The sequence below is a fragment of the Gossypium hirsutum genome, chromosome A07 (assembly GCF_007990345.1).
Source record: "Gossypium hirsutum isolate 1008001.06 chromosome A07, Gossypium_hirsutum_v2.1, whole genome shotgun sequence".
Classification (NCBI taxonomy): domain Eukaryota; kingdom Viridiplantae; phylum Streptophyta; class Magnoliopsida; order Malvales; family Malvaceae; genus Gossypium; species Gossypium hirsutum.
Genome location: NC_053430.1, coordinates 96,190,482 through 96,212,609, shown reverse-complemented (window position 1 = coordinate 96,212,609; position 22,128 = coordinate 96,190,482). Strand labels below are relative to the sequence as shown.

General features: G+C 29.8%; 1 protein-coding gene across 1 annotated transcript; it reads right to left on the bottom strand.

Moving 5' to 3' along the window:
- Positions 1-17,794: 17,794 nt before the first annotated feature.
- On the bottom strand, positions 17,795-20,478 carry LOC107955537 (transcription factor PRE6). Its single transcript, XM_016891328.2, has 2 exons — positions 20,048-20,478; positions 17,795-18,140 (listed from the first exon to the last, which is right to left on the bottom strand). Exons 1-2 carry the CDS (start codon positions 20,177-20,179, stop codon positions 17,988-17,990), a joined length of 285 nt encoding a protein of 94 aa, XP_016746817.2. The 5' UTR covers positions 20,180-20,478; the 3' UTR covers positions 17,795-17,987.
- Positions 20,479-22,128: the final 1,650 nt, after the last annotated feature.

Genomic DNA, 22,128 nt, shown 5'->3' with positions numbered 1-22,128 from the left:
TTATTATTGCATTGTGATTCAAATTCTAGTAATTTGTCCAAAATTGATCATTTCATTTTTATTTCAAGCAAACTAAATAAGCGTATCTCAAGTCCGCTTTTATAATCGCTCCTATTTGAAAGCTTCTCAAAAACAAGGTAATATTTCGCGTTTGGAAATTCAAGAAATCGTGCCTTAACGTGTTGGGTTTCGATTTTTCGTTTGACCAAATAACTAAATGTAACAGCCCAAATTTCAGTGATATCGGAATAGTGATTTGAGATCACTAAATCAGAAAAATTAATATAAAATATTATTAATTTAATGAAAATAAGTTAGATGTGAAATTAGGAAAATGATTGAAATAGTGAATAGTATTTTATAATAAAAACTAAATAATTTGGAAGTGAAAACAAGGTATCGAGACCTCGAAATATTAAACCGAGCCATAAATTTTTTTTATAAATAATTATGGAGTGTTAGTAAGTTAGTATTAAAGTTTCGTCAAGAAATTTTAAGGTTTTGGTAGTCAATTGGGTAAAAAGGACTAAATTGAATTAAGTGTAAAATTGTGAAATGTGGTTAAATAGATTTAATAATAAATAAGAGGGACTCAAAGAGGAAATTGTCCCAAAATAAAATGGGCTGGACGGTTGGGTAAGTAAATGGATGAGAAATAGTGTGAAATAAGGGCAAAATGGTAATTATGTTGAAATTGAATAGTTAAAAGTTGGATTAAATTAGAATATTTAGAATTTTCTTCATTTTTCTTCATCCTCTCCAGAAAAAACACCATTGAAGGGTTCTTTTAAGTTGGTCTCTCATATTTTTATTACATGTAAGCTTAAATCTTGATTATTTCTTTTAATTTTTATGTTTTTGAGACTTTTACAACTAGGTCCTATCATCTAATTCATTAGTTTTTTATTTCATGGTTGATTTTGAAAGTTTTCATAAATAAGTGCTGGAATTTTATGATGATTTAGCATAGAATTAAAGCTTTAATTGTTTATATGTTGATTTTATTGAAAGAATTATATAAAAAGTGAATATTTAGGGACCTAATTGTAAAAGAACCTGAAATTAGGGTTTTATGTGGAAACTATAAATTTCAATGGTTGTGAAATAATTTAAAATGTTTAAGGAAAGTATTAATTGAGAAGAAAAGGTTTTATTGATGAGTTAATTGGTCAGGGACCGAATTGTGAAAATTGTGAAATTTGAGGTAAAAGTGTAATTTTGGGAATTAAATGGCATAAATTGTGAAGTAGAGTAGAATTGAAATGGATGCTAATGGAGGAATGATTTTATAATTATAGGTCAAGAAAACGAAGTGAAACTTGGAAAGGAGAAATTGCAAGAATAGTACCTGAATTTCTACGACTTTTGCAAATTAGCCCAAGTAAGTTCATGTGGCTAAATTTTAGTGATCATTGTTGTTCTTATGAACTTTATAATATGAACTATACTATATGATTATGATAAAACCATGAACAATGTAAAAATATGAAATTGAAGAAATAATCAAATTGAATGAAACATCGGATTGAGTACTTCTGTCTAGTGACAAACGATGAATTGACAGAAAAAGACCATGGTTGGACCATGGCAACAAGTGATAAGTGATATCCGTATAAGACCATAGCTGGGCTATGACATCAAAAAACAAGTGATAAGTGATTTCCGTATAAGACTATAACTAGGCTATGGCTTCGGATTAAAGTAATACAAGTGATCCGTATAAGACCATAGCTGGGCTATGGCATCAGAGAAATGTAATAAGTGTTCCTATGTAAGACAATATCCGGGATATGGCATCGGTATGATAAATGACTCATGTAAGACCATGGTTGAGTCATGGCTTCGGAAAGTGAAATGTGATCATGTGTAAGTCCATAGTTTTACTATGGCAAAGTGAAGACGAAGTACTCAATTCCGTATAGTTTCTTAATTTGAAAAGAGATCGTAAGAGATAAATGGGCCCAAAATAATGAAGTTTAGGTGTAAGTAATATTGAATAATACTAAGTGTAATTGATTTGTTTGTGGATGTCAGGAGAAATTAGTGAATTATATATGATAAGAATGCTTTACCATATTTGGTAAGTTTATTTTTAAGCCTATGAACTTACTAAGCTTTCACAAGCTTACTTGTATGTGTTTCATATGTCATGTAGATTAACGTGGACAAGGAGGATCGGATCATCACCGAAAGCCACACTATCCGGACATTTTCCGGTAGTTTTTGGGTTTGATTTATATGGCATGTATAAGTATTTGGTTGGATAGAATTATAGATGACTATAATATATATAAAGGGATGACATATGTACATGGAACTTAGTTTAATGGTTAAGTAGTAATTGTGTGTTAATATAAAGTACATATTGTGGGCATAAATTGGTTGATTGGTTATAATCTGTATATAATTATGTTTAGGTGCAGGTAATGGATGGAAGGGTGAGAAAAGTAGCCTAAAACGGCCTATTTCCGTCCACACGGTTAGACACACGGGCGTGTGTCTAGGCCGTGTGTGACACATGGTAAGCCCACGGGCGTGTGATATGGCCGTGTGTCCCTGCATCCTTAAATGTGAAGTCAGGATAGTACACGGGCCAAAGACACGACCGTGTGTCTTGGTCGTGTGATGAACACGGGTTTCAAGCATGGCCGTGTGACAAAATCATGTGAAAATAGCTTTAAAATGGTCAAAAATCATGTTTTCACACGGCCAAGTCACATGGGCGTGTGTTCAGGCCGTGTGGCTCTCTGTTTATGTTACACGGGCTGTTCCCACGGTTGTGTGTGCAAGTTAGATCTGCCTACAGCCTGGCCCCACGGCCATGGGAACCCCACGGGCTGGCCACACGGCCATGTCCCAGGCCACACGGGCGAGTGCCCCTATCTTCAAGGTAAAATTTCCAAAGTTTCCGATTTAGTCCCGGGCCACTTCCAAACCATGTAGTTGCCCTGTAGGCCCATATTAGGGACTTTACGGTGAAATATGAAAATTTTTTATTTGGAATGCAATTTTTTGACTCGGTTTTATATAAATGTTAGTGTATAAATCTAGTAATACCTTGTAACCCTATTCCGGTGATGGATACGAGTTAGGGGAGTTACACTAAATATCATTTAATTGCGTGTTTTAGAAACCATGGGAGGATCTTAGCTTTTGAGGGGCTTAAAATGTCGTATCCTAACGTATTGGATATGGTATTTTATTCCTTCGGAACGAATGAATCTTAAATTCCAACTCGAGTTATTCAAACACTCTTTAAAAGGAAGTGCATTTTAAAAATTTTCAAATTTTCGACATTAGGACATTAGTTAATCAATCTGGTACCAATTTTGGGTGTTACGAGGGTGCTAATCATTCATTGTACGTAACTAACTCCCGAACCCGTTTTCTTAAAAATCATAGGCCAAAATTATTTTTTTAAATAAAACAAAATGTTTTATAAGGTGATCCGATCATACCTAAACAAAAAGGATTGGTGACGACTTCATTTTCTCTTTAAAGTCGATCCCCTTTTTTTTCAAAATTAAAAATGGTTTCGACAAAAATTATTTTGTTAAATTCAAATTCATTACAATGTCATTTCTTATAATTACATTACTACCGAGTACTTTTTTTTATTTCAAAATATCACATCAACAAATTGAAAAAATTCAACAATTAGACCTGAATTCTAAAATCTGTGAAGTAGAAAGATTAAATTCTTAAAAAAAAAACTAAATTCTAAGTTTGTAAAAAGTACATAAACTCATGCAATATTTTAACCAAACTTTTATAAATTACTAATGATGCGAATGAAAAGTATTTAATAATGATAACGAAATATGCATAATTTTCATTGAAATATACTTTTTTATTACAGGTAAGGCATATGCATATATATATATTTTAAGTTTTAGTAAATATTAGTTTGGTATCTCCCATTCATTTATAATTAATAACTTATACCAATTAAATTAAATTAAATTAAAAATATTTTTTTTATAAAAAATATTAATAGAACATGTTTGCTTGTGGAGTAAAAATTTTTCACCACTTGTGTATTAAATAATTACCCTTTTATTAAATATAAAGTCGAATAATTGTGTTAGGCATAGTTTGTTTTAGATCAAATTATAGTTACAATCTCTTTACTATGTTTAAATTTAAAATTTATTATCTATTCTTTAATTTTATATGATTTGGTTCCTCTACATAATATCATTAGTTAATTGAAATACTTGATCCTCTTAATTATTTAGGTCAAAATGTTGAGGTTAATTTTTTTCTTAAAAAAACCCATTCCAACTTCATGTAGAAATATATAAATATATACTGTGTTAGAAATGTGTTTTTAAGAGAAATTTACATAATCATTTTAATTGATATAGCTAAGAATGTTAATTATTTAGGCTAACATTATAAAAATAGATAATTGAATTATGTTAAATTAAAATTACAAATGTGAGGAAAACAGAGAGATTGAAGCTACAAATTTGTCATTATGTTATAATGACTAAAAATGAAAAAAAAAACTGTCATGGCATTACTTGGTCTAAATAATTAGCACCTTTAATACTTTTAATGATTTATGTGATTTTTTTAATAACACTTAATCCAATTTATTATGGAAAATATTTTTTATTGAATAATATTTTTTTTTAAAAATAGACTAAAAATTAATTGAAACAACTAAGATATATTAATTATTAAAAATAAAATAAAAATAAAAATTATGTCAAATAAAAATAAATATTAAATATTAAATATAAGTATAACAATATCAAAATTAAAAATTTACCATTATAATTGAAATGGACACGTGTCACGAAGAAGACCCTTAAGGCCTTCATTTTATATAAAGTTATATCAATTTATATCAATTTTGTGTTAATATTTTATTGAATTTATGTTACATTAATAGTATTATATATTATATACTTAATTTTATTTTTATATAAATTATATATATAATAAAATAATATATTATAAATTACCTTTCAAAAAAATACATTATAAAATAGAAAATAGGTTGGGCAGGCTTGAACCTTAAATGTTGGAGCTCAAACCTTACCATATATATATATATATATTAAACAAGCTTAATATTTTTAGCTTGAGCTCATTTTTCGAGCCTCATACTTTTTTCAAACCCTACCATATTTCGGGCGGGCCTTTAGGATTAGATAAGTAATTCAACTTTTGAATAAGTTTTCCCACACATAAGGCAACTTAAACCCAAAATAATCTAAGAGTGAACCATAATTTAGTAATATTTTTCAATACTAACTTCTAATATCGCATGTGCTGTATGTGTTTTTACACGTTTCAGTTTTTAATTAGTTTTTTAAATAATGTATTTTCATTTATTGTAATTAGTGTAAAATAACATTTGTTATTTGAATTATTAAACATAATTAAAATATATTACTTATTTAACAATTCAAATATCACAACAATAAAAAATTTTAAATTTTTACCTTTTCAATGGACACATAGTATTTTAAATGTAAAATAATTTAATAAAAAATTTAATTTATTATAAAATAGCTTTATTTAAAAAACCCTTTTTTGATAGAATCAAAATTCTTATTTATAAGTATGATAAATTTTTTTATCAATATAATGAATAACAAAGACTATAATAGTGAGTTCAAAAGTTTTCCCGAACTCTTCTTTTTCAAATATTTCACGTGATGTTGCACATTTAATTAATTTTTAAAATAACACTTTTAATTATCGTAATTAGTGTAAAGTGATATTTAATTTTTTTGAACATAATTAAAATATATTAATTGAATATTGAACTATTAAATTTTTTTAGTCACACAACTTTTCAAAATTAAATATTTTAGTTAATCTTTCATTAATTGATTAATGGAAGTCGAACATGGGTTTTGTTTTATTGACCTAATAACAAATTTAGTTATATAATGTTTACACATTATATCAATTTAATCTTAAATCTAAAAAATCAATGAACTTAGCCCTCAATATTTGCAAGATTTTTCATTTTAATCCTACTTATAAAAACTATGAAAAATATTTTTAAAATATTAAAATTTGAAAAAACAGATATAAATTTAAAAGATTTTAAAAATAAATATAATTTTTTAAAATAAGACTTTCTACAGTATTTTTCACTTTATTCCTTTTCATTCAATTGTTGAAATTCAACATAACAAATGCCATGATCACTTAAACTAAAAATGATAAAAACACTAAAACATCAAAACGGTACTATCTCAAACTTATTTCTAATTTAGTTCCATCATTCATAGATTCTGTCTGATTTATTCTAATTTTGCTTTCAAAAAAGTTTTAAAATTGTAGGCATGACTTCATGAACCAAACATTAATACTTGGATTAATATAAGTAGACTCTTATCTATAAACCGAGTATCATGGATTGATTGATTTAAGATGAATCAGTGAAATCATGTTAGCTTAAAGATGCACAAGTTTCTGACACTAAATACCTAATGGCTACACTTTGGACGGCGTATCATGAATCCCATTTATGTTCAGCGTTTGTTTGAAAATTAGAACGTACGACTACGAACAGGAATTTTTTTTCCTGTCGTATCACTTTCTGAAATTGATAAGACATACCGTATCATGCAAGTCTAATAATTTTTACATAGCCAAGTTTTACACATACATCATCATTTGATACTAAATTTTAAGTATATTTTTAGGTTGGATTTGGTGAAATAATAGGTTTAAAAATTTTATTTAAATTCGATATAAATAAAAAATATTAAACTCGAATCTAATTTGATTTATCTATAATAAATTTTTTTATTGTTTTTATATAAAAATAAATTTTAAAATATAATACATTAAATACATTAAAAATATTAAAATAAATATTTTTTAATAAATTAAAAATACATTAAAAATCTTTATACTTAAATAACACTAATATCGTTGCAACTTAACAAGAAAATACCTCTAAAATAGTAACAAAATTAACAAAAAAAACAAGAGTTATACAATATCCAAACAATAACAATAAAATTGTAACATCCCAAAAATCGGGTTAAAAGAAGTTGGGTTAGTGAAACCAAGAGTGGTTGCGTTATGAGTTTGAGTTGAGATTTTGAATCTATGATAGGTGATTTGTTTTGGTTCAGTGGCTAAGTGTTGTGTTTGTGTGTGTGAGATTTTGGGTTTGAATAATCTCTTTGAATTTTTACTATTTTTGTCTAAACCCCTATTCTTAAGCATCTGACATAAGTATTATTTTCGCTCAATTGTTGTCAATAATGAGCCTACTAGTTCCATGGTTAACTTTCTGTATACTTTTTGGTATCGTGTTTGAGTCCCTGTGAAAGCAATAAGAAAATGTTTTTATTTTGTTGCATTGTGAGGTAGTTTTTGTTTTTAAATTAATTAAAAATTTTACCAACTTTTTTTTTCTTTTACAATCACTATGTTCCTTTTGACTACTATTTCTTCTTCTTTTCTTTTTATTTGTCTTCTTCTCCAACCATTGATTTCCTGTTGAATCTTTGTGGCATTTGTTACTCTAACTTCTTTGCGCCGTTAGTCTGTCAAACATTCGTGTAGGTATTTTCTATCAAGTTCCTATGTGAGTTTATGTTCGACAGAATTGTATTTGGTTTTGTGTAACGTAAATTTTGACTTGCGTAAATATTTTTTAGGCGAAGGTCCTAAGTTTAACGTTCCTCCATCAGCTTAAGGTCTACGTAATTGCAGTTCGGTTATCTGTAAATGAGTGGTCTGGATTGGGGTCTTGCATTGTAGTTCTCTGACGTAGTTTCGGGTTTTGAATGCTAGTTAGCGATTTGGTTCGATTAATTCGTCTGAATAGTCAATTGAATGTCGTTTGTTAGGTCCCGAGATCATCTCCGTTGCTTTGACGTCATAACCGTATTAGGTGTGTAAGGAAAACCTAAAAAATTGCGAATGACAAAGGTTGAAAAACATGGTTGTCGACGCCACATGATCATATGCCAGGTCGTGTGAGCCACACAACTGTGTGTCAGGCCATGCAACTCACTATTTTGAATTAGAGATACACAGGCCAGAGACATAGGCGTGTGTCCAAGCCATGTGAGATATGTTTTAGGTATTGAGTCACATGGGCATGTGCTAGACCGTATAACTCTCTGACTTGGGTCACACGACCGTGTTCTAGGCCGTGTGGACCACATGGCCAGCCCCATAGGCCGTGTGGATCCACATGGGTATGTGGGCCTAAAAACTAAAAATTTTCCCTAGGGTTGTAAAGATTGTTCCAGTCGAACGTAGGCCTTCTATGGGGTCCATATGGTCTAAATTATGCTATAAATTTTGATATATGGTGATTTGTTAGTGTATAGTCTATTATCTGTACGTATGTTTGATAGGATATAAGTTAAGTAAGTATGATCTATTAGTAGATGATGTGTCTTTATTCGGGATGTGGATAAGATATGTGATTTGTCTAGGTATGATCTGTGTTTTGTTAATTTTGATAGTACGTATCTCTATACTTTGTTGAATGAGACCATGTGATGTTTGAATATGTTGATTGGTTTGAGACTGATTCAGATAAATATAACCATGTGTATGATTTTATGGCAAATTTGATATGACTCATTGAGATCTGAAAATTTGTTTTGCATAGTGTGGATTACTATGCCTTTTGTTATGTTATTGTACGACAGCATGTCCTACATGCTCATCACTCTGATTCTGAATATGCATGCCATGATACATTGCATAAGGTTTGGGATGATGTGAAACGAGGAAATTTCTGGCAGTATAATGATCTACATTATCTGGTGGTTTATCCATAATTCTGTCTGGCAACTTGTTTGCAATTATGGTGGGTTGACCACATATATCTAATTTGAAAATTTTAACTGCAAATCTGGTGGCACTGTCCACAATTATCTGTTGGTGTGATTTGGTTGGAAAAGTTCCGGGGAACTCTATTTTGGTGTGTAGGATATTTCTAAAAAATCTGCATTTTGATTTTCTTAAAACACAACATTGACATAATCAAACATTCTCCATTTTATTTATACTATTGTTATGAAAATCTCTGTGATACTCTGATTTGTTCCGCTCCAGTTATATGATTGTTATGAAATTCTCTGTGTTACACTGATTTGTATATTATGTTTTGTTTGATCTCTGTTTGAGTTTAGTTATACATTTAGCTCTATAGTTCACCTCTTTGTTTTATCTTTTTTCTGCTTAGGTAAACTTCTGACTTAGGACCAGACGAAGTGCGAGAACTCAAATTGTTTTGCACTTAATGTAAATATGGTGAATTTCAAAATTATAAGTTTCGATATTTTAGGTTTGTAATATGTTCTGAACTTGCTTTGGGTTTTCTCTTAATTCGACAGTAATTGACATTTTCAAATGTGAAACTGCAAAATCACTTAAGTCGACAAAACGGATTTCATTTTTCAAAACTCAAACTCCGAAAAAGGTTTTCTGCTGCAAATTAATTAAATCCTCAAGCATTTTCCGAAAGTGAATAAATAGCATTCTAATGATTGTTTGCAAAAGTTGTATTTACTAAACACTTACTAAAATCAGTTTTCCAAATAAGTTGATGTAATTTCTCTAGATTTGGTCCTAACTTCTTGACCAGGTTCGGGGTGTTACAAAAACAGTAGTAATATAATAACAAATAACAGCAAAACAACAACAGAGAAAAAAATTTAGGCAAATTTAGACCGAGTTCGGCCCAAAAATTTTACCCGAGGCTCAACCCGTTTAGAAAACGAAACTCATTTTTGTCCAAGCTCATTTTTTGAACCTAATTGTTTTTTAAAATCTCTCACTTTTCAAATGTACCTTCAAATCGGGTGACCCAACATATTACCGGATCTAGCTTAACACATAATCTATCAAACTTTCAAATCAAATAAAGAAATCCATTTAAATGTATTTGAATTCATGTTTTTTTATTATTAGATTAATAATAATATCAATTAAATTAAAACTTAGTCATGATAACTTTAAATGGACTCTAAGTAAAGATGACCTAATTAAATGAACACTTTAACGTTATTTAATTTCAAGAGCGATGACTTTTCCTAAAGTTAAGATAACCCTAATGTTTTATCTAACTTGGATCATCAATAACGGTTTTCTTCAAAATTAGTCGTGTTAGAGATTTTTCAAAGGTCAAATGATCTGCTTACCATTTCGGTGGCTTATGTAGCCTTTTCAATTTGGCCATAATGTTTAGGTTGGGTTAAGGAGGTTAAATCTCATATAAACTTATTTGAGGATAACCATGCATTTTTAGTCTCACTCCATCAAGTGACCTAAGATATTTCTCTCATTATGTAGGAGGTACAAATCCTATTTTGATTAATCATATCCCATTACATAGATTGTGGCATACCCAACATCAATTTTTATATTACAACATGTTACGGTAGACGATTGACTGTATCAAAATATACGACTCACGATGTTGGGACAATGATGACCTCAAGTCTGAGGATTGTATACATAGTTATCACTATGAGTAATATTGTGACTATTACCTAATAATCCAAGAAACATATTCATAGCGGGTCAGTCCAATATGTTGTTCTCTAACACATACCCATGTATTGATATTGACATCCTTATGTCAATGATAACACTTTGTCATCAACCAACTACACATTAGTCTTAATGTATTATTATTGTCCAAGCCCACAATAATACTTGAATAATGGCCTTTTAAGAATAATCATATTATTCTTAAGGCGTTACTATTAATCAATTTATTTACACACAGAAAAAGAAACTGAAATAACAATAGCAATGCATTATATTATCAAACAAGGTAAAACGAGTATGTGATTACAATCATCTCATGATTGGTCTTTAGTCAAACTCTAACACCAAATACATGAGAGACCCGATTAGCTCTCATATAGCATGAGGGGCGGCAACCCTAGTAGAAAATACAAGAGTGTGCCGTCCTTTACACTAGTTAGAGTAGGATTGTAATTTCAATTTAAATAATATTATTTAGCCAATACTTATTCAACCAGAACTCTTGTAATTTTCCTTGTAAATAGATGGCACTGGTTGAGCTAAACACTCAACATTCATACATCGTTATTTTTCCAGAAAGCAATGGTAATTTATTTACATAGAATAAATTTTATTTTTTGGGGATTACGAGTTTTACTGGTTTATAAAGAGAACTCACTTTCCTATTAAAAGTAAGTTGTTTATTTTCTGTGATTTGGTTCATGTTGTTCAAGCCCACATTCGACACAATTCATTGTAAAATAATAGTGGAGAAGGTCGTTCGATTGAAAGTCATGATTGATTTTTATCCGCCTCGCATAAAGCACAAATATATTTCTAGTTTAGGTTTATTGTTATAAATAACCCAACGGCTCGATTTTAAGAAAAAAATTTAAACTTGCACTGCAACTAAATAACTGTTATCTTAACCAGATTTTTCCAACACCTTTACCTTTCAGTACCTACCCCCTAACAAGATGTCACTGCATTGTCAACAATAAGTAGTTTCTCCTTAAAGAGGATCTCTTTCAACACCTGTTCTTTAGCACCCACCCCTTAAAGGAAGGTCTTTACCACATCAGGAACAAACAAATGCTCTTCAGAAGTGTAGCACCCCTAACCCGTATCCATCGCCAGACTAGGGTTAAGAGGCATTACCAGACATTTTAGAATATTTAACGATCAATTCACAAACATCAATCATATATCATCCTTTTATAGCAATTCATACACATATAGTCCCTTTAGGAGGTCTATGAGACCTTAAACCTGCTTTAGAAAGGGTTCGGGACTAAACCGATCACATATAAAAGTTTCAAGACACTTATAATTTTTTTTACAATCACAGGTCACACGCCCGTGTAACTCACACGATTATCAGACACGCCCGTGTCATAGACCGTGTGAAAACAGGGCATACATACTGACTTGTACCACATGGCCAGAGACACGCCCTGTGCCTTGGTCGTGGTCGAAACTGACTTGGGTCACACGGCTGACCACACGCTTGTGTATCTAAACCGTGCTCAAAACTGACTTTAAATTGTAGGACTACCCCATGGGACACATGGCTGTGTAACATGACCGTGTGTCGCACACGGCTGAGACACACGCCCGTGTCTCTGCCCGTGTGGACAAAAATAGGCTACTTGCAAAGCCATTTTGCCACCCTAAATACATAAGCTTTTAAGACCACATTTCATAACCCAATATGCAACCAAAACATTTCCAAATCAAGCATCATTCATACTTCAATATCATTAATCATTTCCATACATAATTCCAACTCAAACATACTAATTCCATGTACCTAACTCATACCATGAACACATGATTCATATCACATTTATAACCATTTCAAGATTATAACAACCTTACTAATCAATCATGAATCATACCATTTCAACCACACAACTAATTCACCAAAAAGACCACTTCACTAGGCTATATATATACACCAAATATACCATTTTTACATCACATATCACATACCAAAATCAAACCATAAGTTTAACCATAATCAAGCCATATATCATGGCATGATATACCCATCTCAAAACATACCACATTAGTCTTAGCCTATACATGCCATACTTTGATATATACATTTTCAAATGGTACCAAAAAAATATTTGATAGTGTGATGATGATCCTTTACGATCCCCAAGCTTCCAGTAACTTCTATATCTATAAAACAATTCAAACACATACAAAGTAAGCTTTCAAAAGCTTAGTAAGCCATATACAAATAAACTTATCACATAACATATTTATAATCAAATTCATTCAATTAGCTCATGGCTATATACAATCACAAGTCTATATTTCTCACATAACATCATTTGATCATAGTTCTCTAGAAGTAAGCATATCCTATTATCATATAACTTATACTTATATCACAAATACACATATACACATCTACTACCTTTCATTCAAAAATTTGGTATACTTTTCATACATACAAGAATTTGGATGAACATTTCACATAATCATTCATTTCTCGGAGTGCCCGTTGAACCGTTCGGAATCAAATAAGATACTCGGATAGCTTGGAAAGCTTGTACAATGCCAACGTCCCAGACGTGGTCTTACATGTAATCAATATCGATGCCACTGTCTCGGACAGGGTCTTACACGAAATCAAATGTAATGCCTATGTCCCAGACATGGTCTTACATGTAAATCTCAGATCGACGCCAACGTCCCAGACGTGGTCTTACACGACAACTCCTATCGGAATCCTATGTCATGACATATGTATCCTAACTAATCCTATGGTTCGTACGGGCTTTTCAGACGCCGTCACATTATCGGAACTTTCTTGGATTTCACGTATTCAGCTCTCATATCCATTCACCACAATTCAAATATCATATAAGCAATAATAATTCAATTTAACACATTTATTTGTATATCGTCTTACCTCCTACGAGAATGAACGGAAATGAACGGCTATTCAACTACTTTCGTTTTCCCCCAATCTAATTCTGTTTTCTTTGGTTCTTGATCTAAACACATTCAAATTTAACTCTTTTATTCACCAAACCATACAATTCAATCCATTTAAACATATTTAGGGTATTTTACAAATTATCCCTTATATTTTCACATTTTAACACTTTAGTCCTTAATCACAAAAATCACAAAATATACAAAATTTCTATATACATATACTAGGCTGAATGTTTATGGAGTTTATATAAGCCCACATATTTCATTTATTTCACATTTTAGTCCCTCCAAATATCATTTTCACAAATTACCCAATGTATTCAAATTCATCAAAAATCCAAAGACAAAACATATTTATCAAAAACATATCTTTCATTTTTCCATCAAAGAACATCACAAAGCTTAAAATTTCATCAATGGCATAACTCAAATTCATCATCAAATTCAAAAATTGAGACATGGGCTTGATAGATTACTAAGCAACAATCTAAAAAATGTAAAAATTATCAAAAACCGATCAAAAACACATACCTAATTGATGCTTGAGCTTGCCGAACCATAAGTAACTCTTTTTCTTTTCTTTTTCTTCATATTTTCAGCAAAGATGAACACTAATGGCCTAATTTCATACTTTTGTTTTATTAATAATACATTAATATGACATTACCTATTTACCCTTAATGAAATAATATAAAAGCTTTATAATGGTTGTCCATAAAAGCCCATGAACCATGTTAATGGTCTATTTCCTTAATAAGGGCCTCACACTTAATAAGACACATCAATTCGGCACTTAATCAAATAGAAGGCCACTTTTACATTGTCTGCAATTTAGTCCTTTTTACAAATTAAGCACACAAACAATAAAATTTTCATACGAAACTTTCATACACGCTTAACCAAATGCAGTAAACACGAAAAATAATATTAAAATATCTTTTTGACTCAGATTTTTTGTCTCAAAACTACTATTCTGACTAGGGTCTAAACTGAGCTGTTACAAGAAGTAAGCTCTTGCTCCTTAAAAAAGGACCCCTTGTTAGATTTATGTGACATGGCAGGGACCTTTTTATTACTTGCCCCTTAAAAAGGGCCCCCTGCCATGTCAACAATAAACAATTACTCTAAAATAGTAAGATCATACTCCTTAACAATAATCTCTCCCTTTTAACACTTATTTTTCAATTCTTATCCTTTAAAGAAATGTCTTTTCTACGTTAGTAGCAAACAACTACTCCACAACAATAAGCTCTTTCTCTTCAAAAGTAACCTCCCGCCTTCAGCACTTGTTCTTTAACATATGTCCCTCAAATAAATTTCCTTACCATCTCAACATCAAATAGTTACTCAATAACAAGATCCTACTCCTCAACAACCTTTTTCCATCATCACCTAACCCTTAGTAAGAGGTCCCCACTATTACAGTAGCAAATAGTTGCTCCTTAGAAGCAAGCTTCTTCTTAAAAATAACCTCTCCCCCTCAACACCTATCTGCTCTATAGCAACAGACAATCCAATAAATAATCAACTGTCAAGCACTACTTAGCAATAAATTTACTTTATCAATCTCAGATCAAAAGGTTTTTTACTTTGCAATATTTGTTAAGATTGTTTTTTTCTAGTTCTATATTGCTTCCTACTACCTTTATGTTTAGTCAAACCACTATAAATCATTGTGTCATTCTTTTCTATTTTCTCTTACCTTAGCGTAAAGTTTTTAATTACTAATTCACCGCCCTTTTAGTAAAAGTTGACCTATTGAGGTAAATCCAATCCATAGAGCTTCTTCAATCCTAGAACACAAACTTTGGCACCCATTTGTTGGGAAAAATCAGGTTTAAAAATATTTTTTTCATTGCATATTTTTAATTTTTTTCTTAAAACTAAACTCTTGTGTTATCTATGACAATAAATTTTACCAAATTTAGTACATGTGTTAATCTCTTAACGAGACTCATCGATTCCTGCCTTTCAACCAAAATAGACTTCTCTGCTATTTTTGAACCTCTAATTATTTAAAAAGTAGACTCTTATTTTTGAACTAATCACACAATGAAAAAGTTGCCTTTTCAGTGGAGAAAGTTAATTATCTTTCCATTGAAAAAGAAACCTTAAGTCAAAATTTTGAGTTCTCACAAAAAATAGAACTTACTTTTAAGAATAAATCTCACTATATTTCAACAAAGTAATTATGCTCAGTAATGTGTCTATTTGACTTAGCCCATAGTTCCTATATATAGGAAAATACCACAAGAGTTTTACTAGAACAAGAAGTGACAAAATAATATTATTGTAGTAAAAAAAAGCATTGAATTCTTTTAGTACTACATGTAGTGGGCTACCTACTCCGTCTGGGAAACATAGTGTACCACCCACCCCTATACTAATGGGTTTATTTGGACTTTTCATATATTGGGTACAATTATATATGTTATTCTGTCTCAAAACAAGCTCATATAATTTATCCAACCCAACAACTAGTTTTCTATTCTCAAAATATTATTTATTTAAGTAAAATAAATTTAATTAGCTCTTTCAGTTAAATTATTTTCTCAACTCAATTCTAATTTCGTTAAAGTCATGATCACTTTATTGTACTAGAATTTATGAGTAAAAAAATTAATTGTCCCATTTTATAATATTACAATGATTGATTAATTTAATTTTTACTTTGAACTCAATTATTTAACTACAATAAATTAAATAATAATTCAAATAAATTAAAAATCTCTAAGCCACCTCTTGTTCCTTGAGAGAAAATGCATTTACTACGGATAGAAATACATGCAATCTATTTCTCTATTCGTCATTTTATTCAATCAATATGTTGGTTCTAATTACAATATGTAAAAAGGTTGTGTTGAGGTAGCGGATGGATTGATTGGACATATATAACTAGGGTTCAAATAATTTCTAATTAAGTTTTGACTCTTCGTTCATTAACTACAACATTATTTAGTTATGGAGTCAATCCACTAAAAGTACAATGACTGAACTCTCCATTATTATATACCATTGCGAAAGCAACTTATAAATATGATTGCCCAATGACCTTATCATTACTATATTACCTTCATAAGATATTTTTAATCTCTTTAGGTTAAATTCATTCATCCAATATGATCATATTTTATCTTTTGGTAACCATGAAAAAGTCTACGTACACATAGTAATAAAAATCATTTGCCCTTAACGAATGATCCATGGCCATGTTTCTTTTTTCATAAACCGTGCTCTTTTTTCATAAGCCATGCAATGTTAGCGAGAGGATAGCATTTACTCTTTATTGAGCTATGTATTTCACTATTGTAAGTAAATCTATGGGCCCATACATAAATCGTATACTCAACATAACTGTTTTCAACTATATTACCAATTGAACTCAGGCTTTTAATATATCAAAATTCACGAGCTACATACACATAGTCTGTTACTTAGGAATGAAGTAAGTCACACCATGAACGTCATAAGTGAATAAATCTATAAATAGATTTAAGATGAATTCAACTTAGATTTTGTCTGATGTATTTTCAGTTTAGACAATCACATCTATGTCTCTATCTTTTTGGGAATCATCCGCTCTAATACCCAAGACAAGATATCTCCCAAATTAGCCTTGACAAACAACATAATAGTCCCCTTGAATCAATTTACTCAATTTTGATTCTTCAGACTACAGTCCATTTAGATTACCTACTAATAAATGTTGTCTTCACAAATCACAATTCAACCATATGATGCAACTTAATATTAATTATAAACATAAGGTAATCAGTAAGCCAATATTTACTTATACATTTTTTTTCATGCAAAACCTATTGATTACAAATATACAAAAAAAAATTTAATAATAAAATTTTATTAACCAATTTATATAAAAAATTACAAAACATCTATAATAAAGACACTAGATCCCACACCTTTTACCTTCTTTTTGAGTTTATCTGATCCATAAAAAAAAACCTATAAGCAAATAAATTATGTACAATTATATGTATGGATAAAATAAGAAGAAATGAAATTCACCGAGGTTATACTTGAGCAAAACTTAACTAATACTGGATCAAATTAGTCACTTCCCAATGTGTTCACCCCTACCATGTTAATTACCGACAAAAAGCTTAAGATAAAAATAATATTATTCTAATTCGCTTCTCTCTTCTTTCAAAACAAACTTCTTAATCATATATATTAATTTCATGTATGTTAAACAATCAACTAAACTTTGATGAAGAAGAGATTGAAATATGGATTTTTAGACCATGAAATCAAACGTTAATGTATCTAATTTTAATAATTGTTATATCTTAAAATATTTACACTTAATGAATATAAAAATCACGATATAATCTTTTAAATATATGAAAAGCTAAACATAATTATATAAGTCATCCATATTGTCATTACAATTAAAAGACTTTGCTATTGCAAGTCTTTTTATTATACTAAGTAATTACAATGCACATGGGGGTAAGCATCTTAAACAATAATCTAGTTTATGTTGGACCTAGCGACCGAACCTAATAAATAATAATAGTAAAGTTGGATTATTATTACATAAGTAAACTCCTAATAATAGCAGCCTCGGCGCTTTCGGCATCAATGGTAGCCAAAAGCTGAGAGAGTCGGTCACTTAGATCTTCCACCTCTTTATGCAAGCTTCTAATGTAATTGCACGTCTCTTGTAAAACCTTCGATGCTGATACCTGCAATCCCATGTCGACCCAGTTTAGTAGAAATTCTACTGTATGCCTAGACCTCACGCGATAACTTTTTAACCTTTATCAAAAGTTCTAGCTCATTTGTTAGAATTTTTCTTAAAATTTTTTATGCATCAATTTTCAAATGCCGCGAATGGATTTTCAACTCAGATTTCAGGTTCATTTTAGGGGTGAATTTAATATTGAGGTTCGACAAATCAATTTTTTAAATAAAAGTAACATTAAGTAAATATATAATATTCTGTATATTATTAGTGGAGTTTTTATATTTCACAAATAGAATTAAAGAGTTAACAAGTATCTTTTAAGAGTATAGTAAAATAAAATAAATATTTTTTTAAAAAAAGAGACACGTAACAATTTTTTAAAATATTTATAGAATAAAAATATATATATACTACTAGTATGTCAAATATTAACCCTTAAATAAATAGTTTGTAAGTTCACGGATTGTTACTAATGGTTGAATTATTTTTGTTCTCCTTTAGTTTTTTTAATTGTAAAATGTCAAATTAAGCTCTCAAACTTTTTAAAAAGTATAAAATTTTAAAAAGATAGTTATAACTTTTTTTTTATAATCAAAAGCAATATTAAATAAATACCTGGATTATTTTTATTTTTAATTAAATTTAAATGTTATACTTATGGTTTTCGAATTTAGAATTGATGATTTTAACATTTAAGATTCTAGGATCAGAGGGTTTAAAGTTTTAAAATTTTATAAAAATATTAAATTAATATTTTAAATTTAAATAATTATAATAATTGGACGACTTACATTTGTCCGTATACTTTCGGAATGTGAGCTAAGTCTCACCCTTTTCGAAAACATCATTTTCAAAATAGCATTTTAGGTTAAACAATTAAATTTATATTTCAAATATGATAATATTAATAAAGTAATTATATCGAGAAAATAAAAATACTCTATATTTAAGTTAATTATTTTATTAAACATAGATTTTTATTAATTTACAAAAATTATATTTATATATGATTTTAGTATCTAAAATGTAATTTATGAATTCAAATTAGATTAAACAAATAATTTACTCTATTTATTTTAAAGTATTCAAAATTTATATTTTATAATCATAATATTGATGTATTCAAATAATTTAATTTGATTTTTTTTACTTTATAATATTATGTTTGAAATAAATATTTTAAATTTCCAAAGAATTTTTTTAACAATAATATAAACTCTTAAAACAATAACAAATGTTAAGTATGACGATAAGACACATTACACTTTAAATGAAATAATATAGATTTAAACCTCGACATTGTTTAAAGAAATAAATACAAAACTCGAATATAAACCATTTTAAAAATATATGATCGAATCTTAACATTATTAGAAAGGATAACAATAAACATTAAAATAAAAATTTTTGAAGAAAAGGGCTAAATATAACCGAGTAAACCAGCCGAGTCAAGATATGAATTACTGGAATCCATATACATACAGGTCACTTTCTTTCTGACAAAGCTGCTCCACTCTTTATCACTTTACATGATATTATTGAATCCAATCAGTACAACAAATGTACAAGTCTCACCTTATTTATCACGAGCCTTATTAATCAGTATCATCATTAAAGAAAAGGGTTAAAACAAAAGAATTTAGGATCATAATGTGGTTATTTAAACCCTTTATTATGATATTATGGAAGGGTCAAAGTTTAAGCTGGTTGTTTTTTTTTTTGGAAGACTAGTATTATTCCCAACCGAAACAAACTATTCCCATGTGGTACGTGCGGCAGGGGAAGTAGTACATATAGGTTGTCAGATTTCAATAAATTTGATTGATAATGTAGTATTTAAATTCCATAATGATGCACACTTGTTTTTTCACTTGTACTGCTTGGAAGACAAAGTTTTCAAAGTACCTTGTCAGATCGGTTGTCACGAATCTCAGGAAGAAGGTGGCGTAACTTGGAGACAAGTGCAATTATCTGATCATCTGAAATCCGGGAAACGCCGCCGCTGGACTGCCTCGACGACGGCCTTCGGCTCGACATCTTTGGGAAATTAAGACCAAGTTTCTTGTATCTGTTGGTAGGAGGGTTGGCGAGGGGTTTATATATTCAATTAAAACCAACAAAAGCCAAGCTAGCAAGTGTATAAATGGAACATGTAGTGGTTTTGACAACAACAAAAAAAAAAAGAGAAAAAAAGAAAAAGTGAATGAGCAGTGTTAGATGTAAGAGATGAAGAAATGGAGAAAGTGGTAATAGAAATATAAAGAGGAGGAAATGAGGGACCACCTAGGGAGAGAAAGAGAGGAGAGAGTGCATTAAGAACGACAGTGATGTTGGATGTGAATAAGTCAAGTCTATTGGAGAATAGCTCGAGTTAGGACTGAGGAGTTAAAAATGGTTTGGTTTTAAGTAAATATTCAAAACTCTATTACAAGATCTAAGGAAACCCTGAGGTGATTAAACCGTTTATCAAATTCAATTAACTCTCTTTTAATAATTTTATTTGTTTATTAAGATTTTGTATATTATAGAGTTGGTTATCATACAACTATAATAATCTATAACATAATCTGTTATAGAGAGATAATTATAGTAAACTTATAACAGTTTTTATGTTGTGGCTCTCTATAAAATAAAGAAAGAATGAATCAAATTAACAAAATTAAAAGAAGTATGATAGGTGCATGCATTATTACTTTTATGCACATTTTATTTTACAATTCTTTCACATGATTAATTATGAAATTCATAAATTTAATAAGTTTAATTAATTAGTATGTGATATTAAATTAATTAATTAATTAATTATGATTTATTAAATTCAAGTAATTAATTTATAAGTGTTGATGCAAGTTTTTGAAGTGGCTATTATGTGCTGAAAGTGCCTATTTCCATCACCACTATAAAAGAGTCATACTTGCCATATTTGATGTTGGTAATTTATTGAAACAAATTTTTTGGGCTATGCTGATATTGTGGAGTTATTCAAGCCCAAAAATGAAGATCAATTCATTTAGACGAACATATTTTAATGATTGAATCAGATCAATCTTACCAAATCCATTGGATCAAGGATGTTGGATCAAGATAAAACTTGATAACTTATCTTCCAACAATCCACCTTACTTTGGATGTTATTATTATATTGTATTTAGCTATTTTAGCTACTATTTAAAAGGGGTAGTAATTGATATTTAATATATTCGCAAGTCTCGAAAACTTCTATATACTTGAAGGACTTGTGTAAGTTTATGTATAGAGAAGTGAAAGCACTTATCAAGTCATTGATGAATGTTATTGTGAAAGTGCATTTAAGATAGCAAAACCTTTTTGCTAGTGGATTAACAAATTAAATTCTTAGTAGGGAATTTAGTGGTGAGAGATCTAGTCCTTTTTTAGAATAGAAGTGGGGATTCTATATTGGATGTGACAAAACTAAGATCACTAGTTGTATTGAGTTAAAAGATAATGGATTCATCTCATTGAGTTAGGCCTTACAGATGTAGAAAAATTGAAATGCATAAACAATTTCTTATTCTCTGCTTTTTTATTGTTTATCAGTGTCATCAAAAGTGTCAACTTTCATTGTCACTTCTGTCCATTCTCTACTCCTTACATATTAACAACTGGTTCAGGTCAATTGGTATTAGATTCTCCTACTTAACATAGCTAATGGTGATTTCTAGTGTTGTTAGTTACAAGATATGGAAGGATATTCATCCACCTGTCTTTTTCTGCTAGATTGTGGCAACTATGCCTATTGGAAGGCTAAAGTGAAGGCTTACATCAAATCGATTGACAAAAAGGCTTGGTGATCCATACTTACAAGATGACAACATCCCATGGTTGAAACTGAAGTTGGAAGAGTTCCAAAATCCTAGTTAGAATGGACCACTGATGAGAACATCTTGTTAATGCTAACTTTAAAGCATTATGTGCCATTTTTTTATAGTTGACTAGCAAGAATTTAAGAGAACCTCAAAGTGTAC

Coding starts and splice junctions, on each gene's coding strand:
- LOC107955537 (XM_016891328.2), bottom strand. CDS start 20,179: ATGTCGAGCCGAAGGCCGTCGTCGAGGCAGTCCAGCGGCGGCGTTTCC. Junction 18,141..20,047: donor GTGACAACCGATCTGACAAG/GTACTTTGAAAA, acceptor ATGGGATTGCAG/GTATCAGCATCGAAGGTTTT.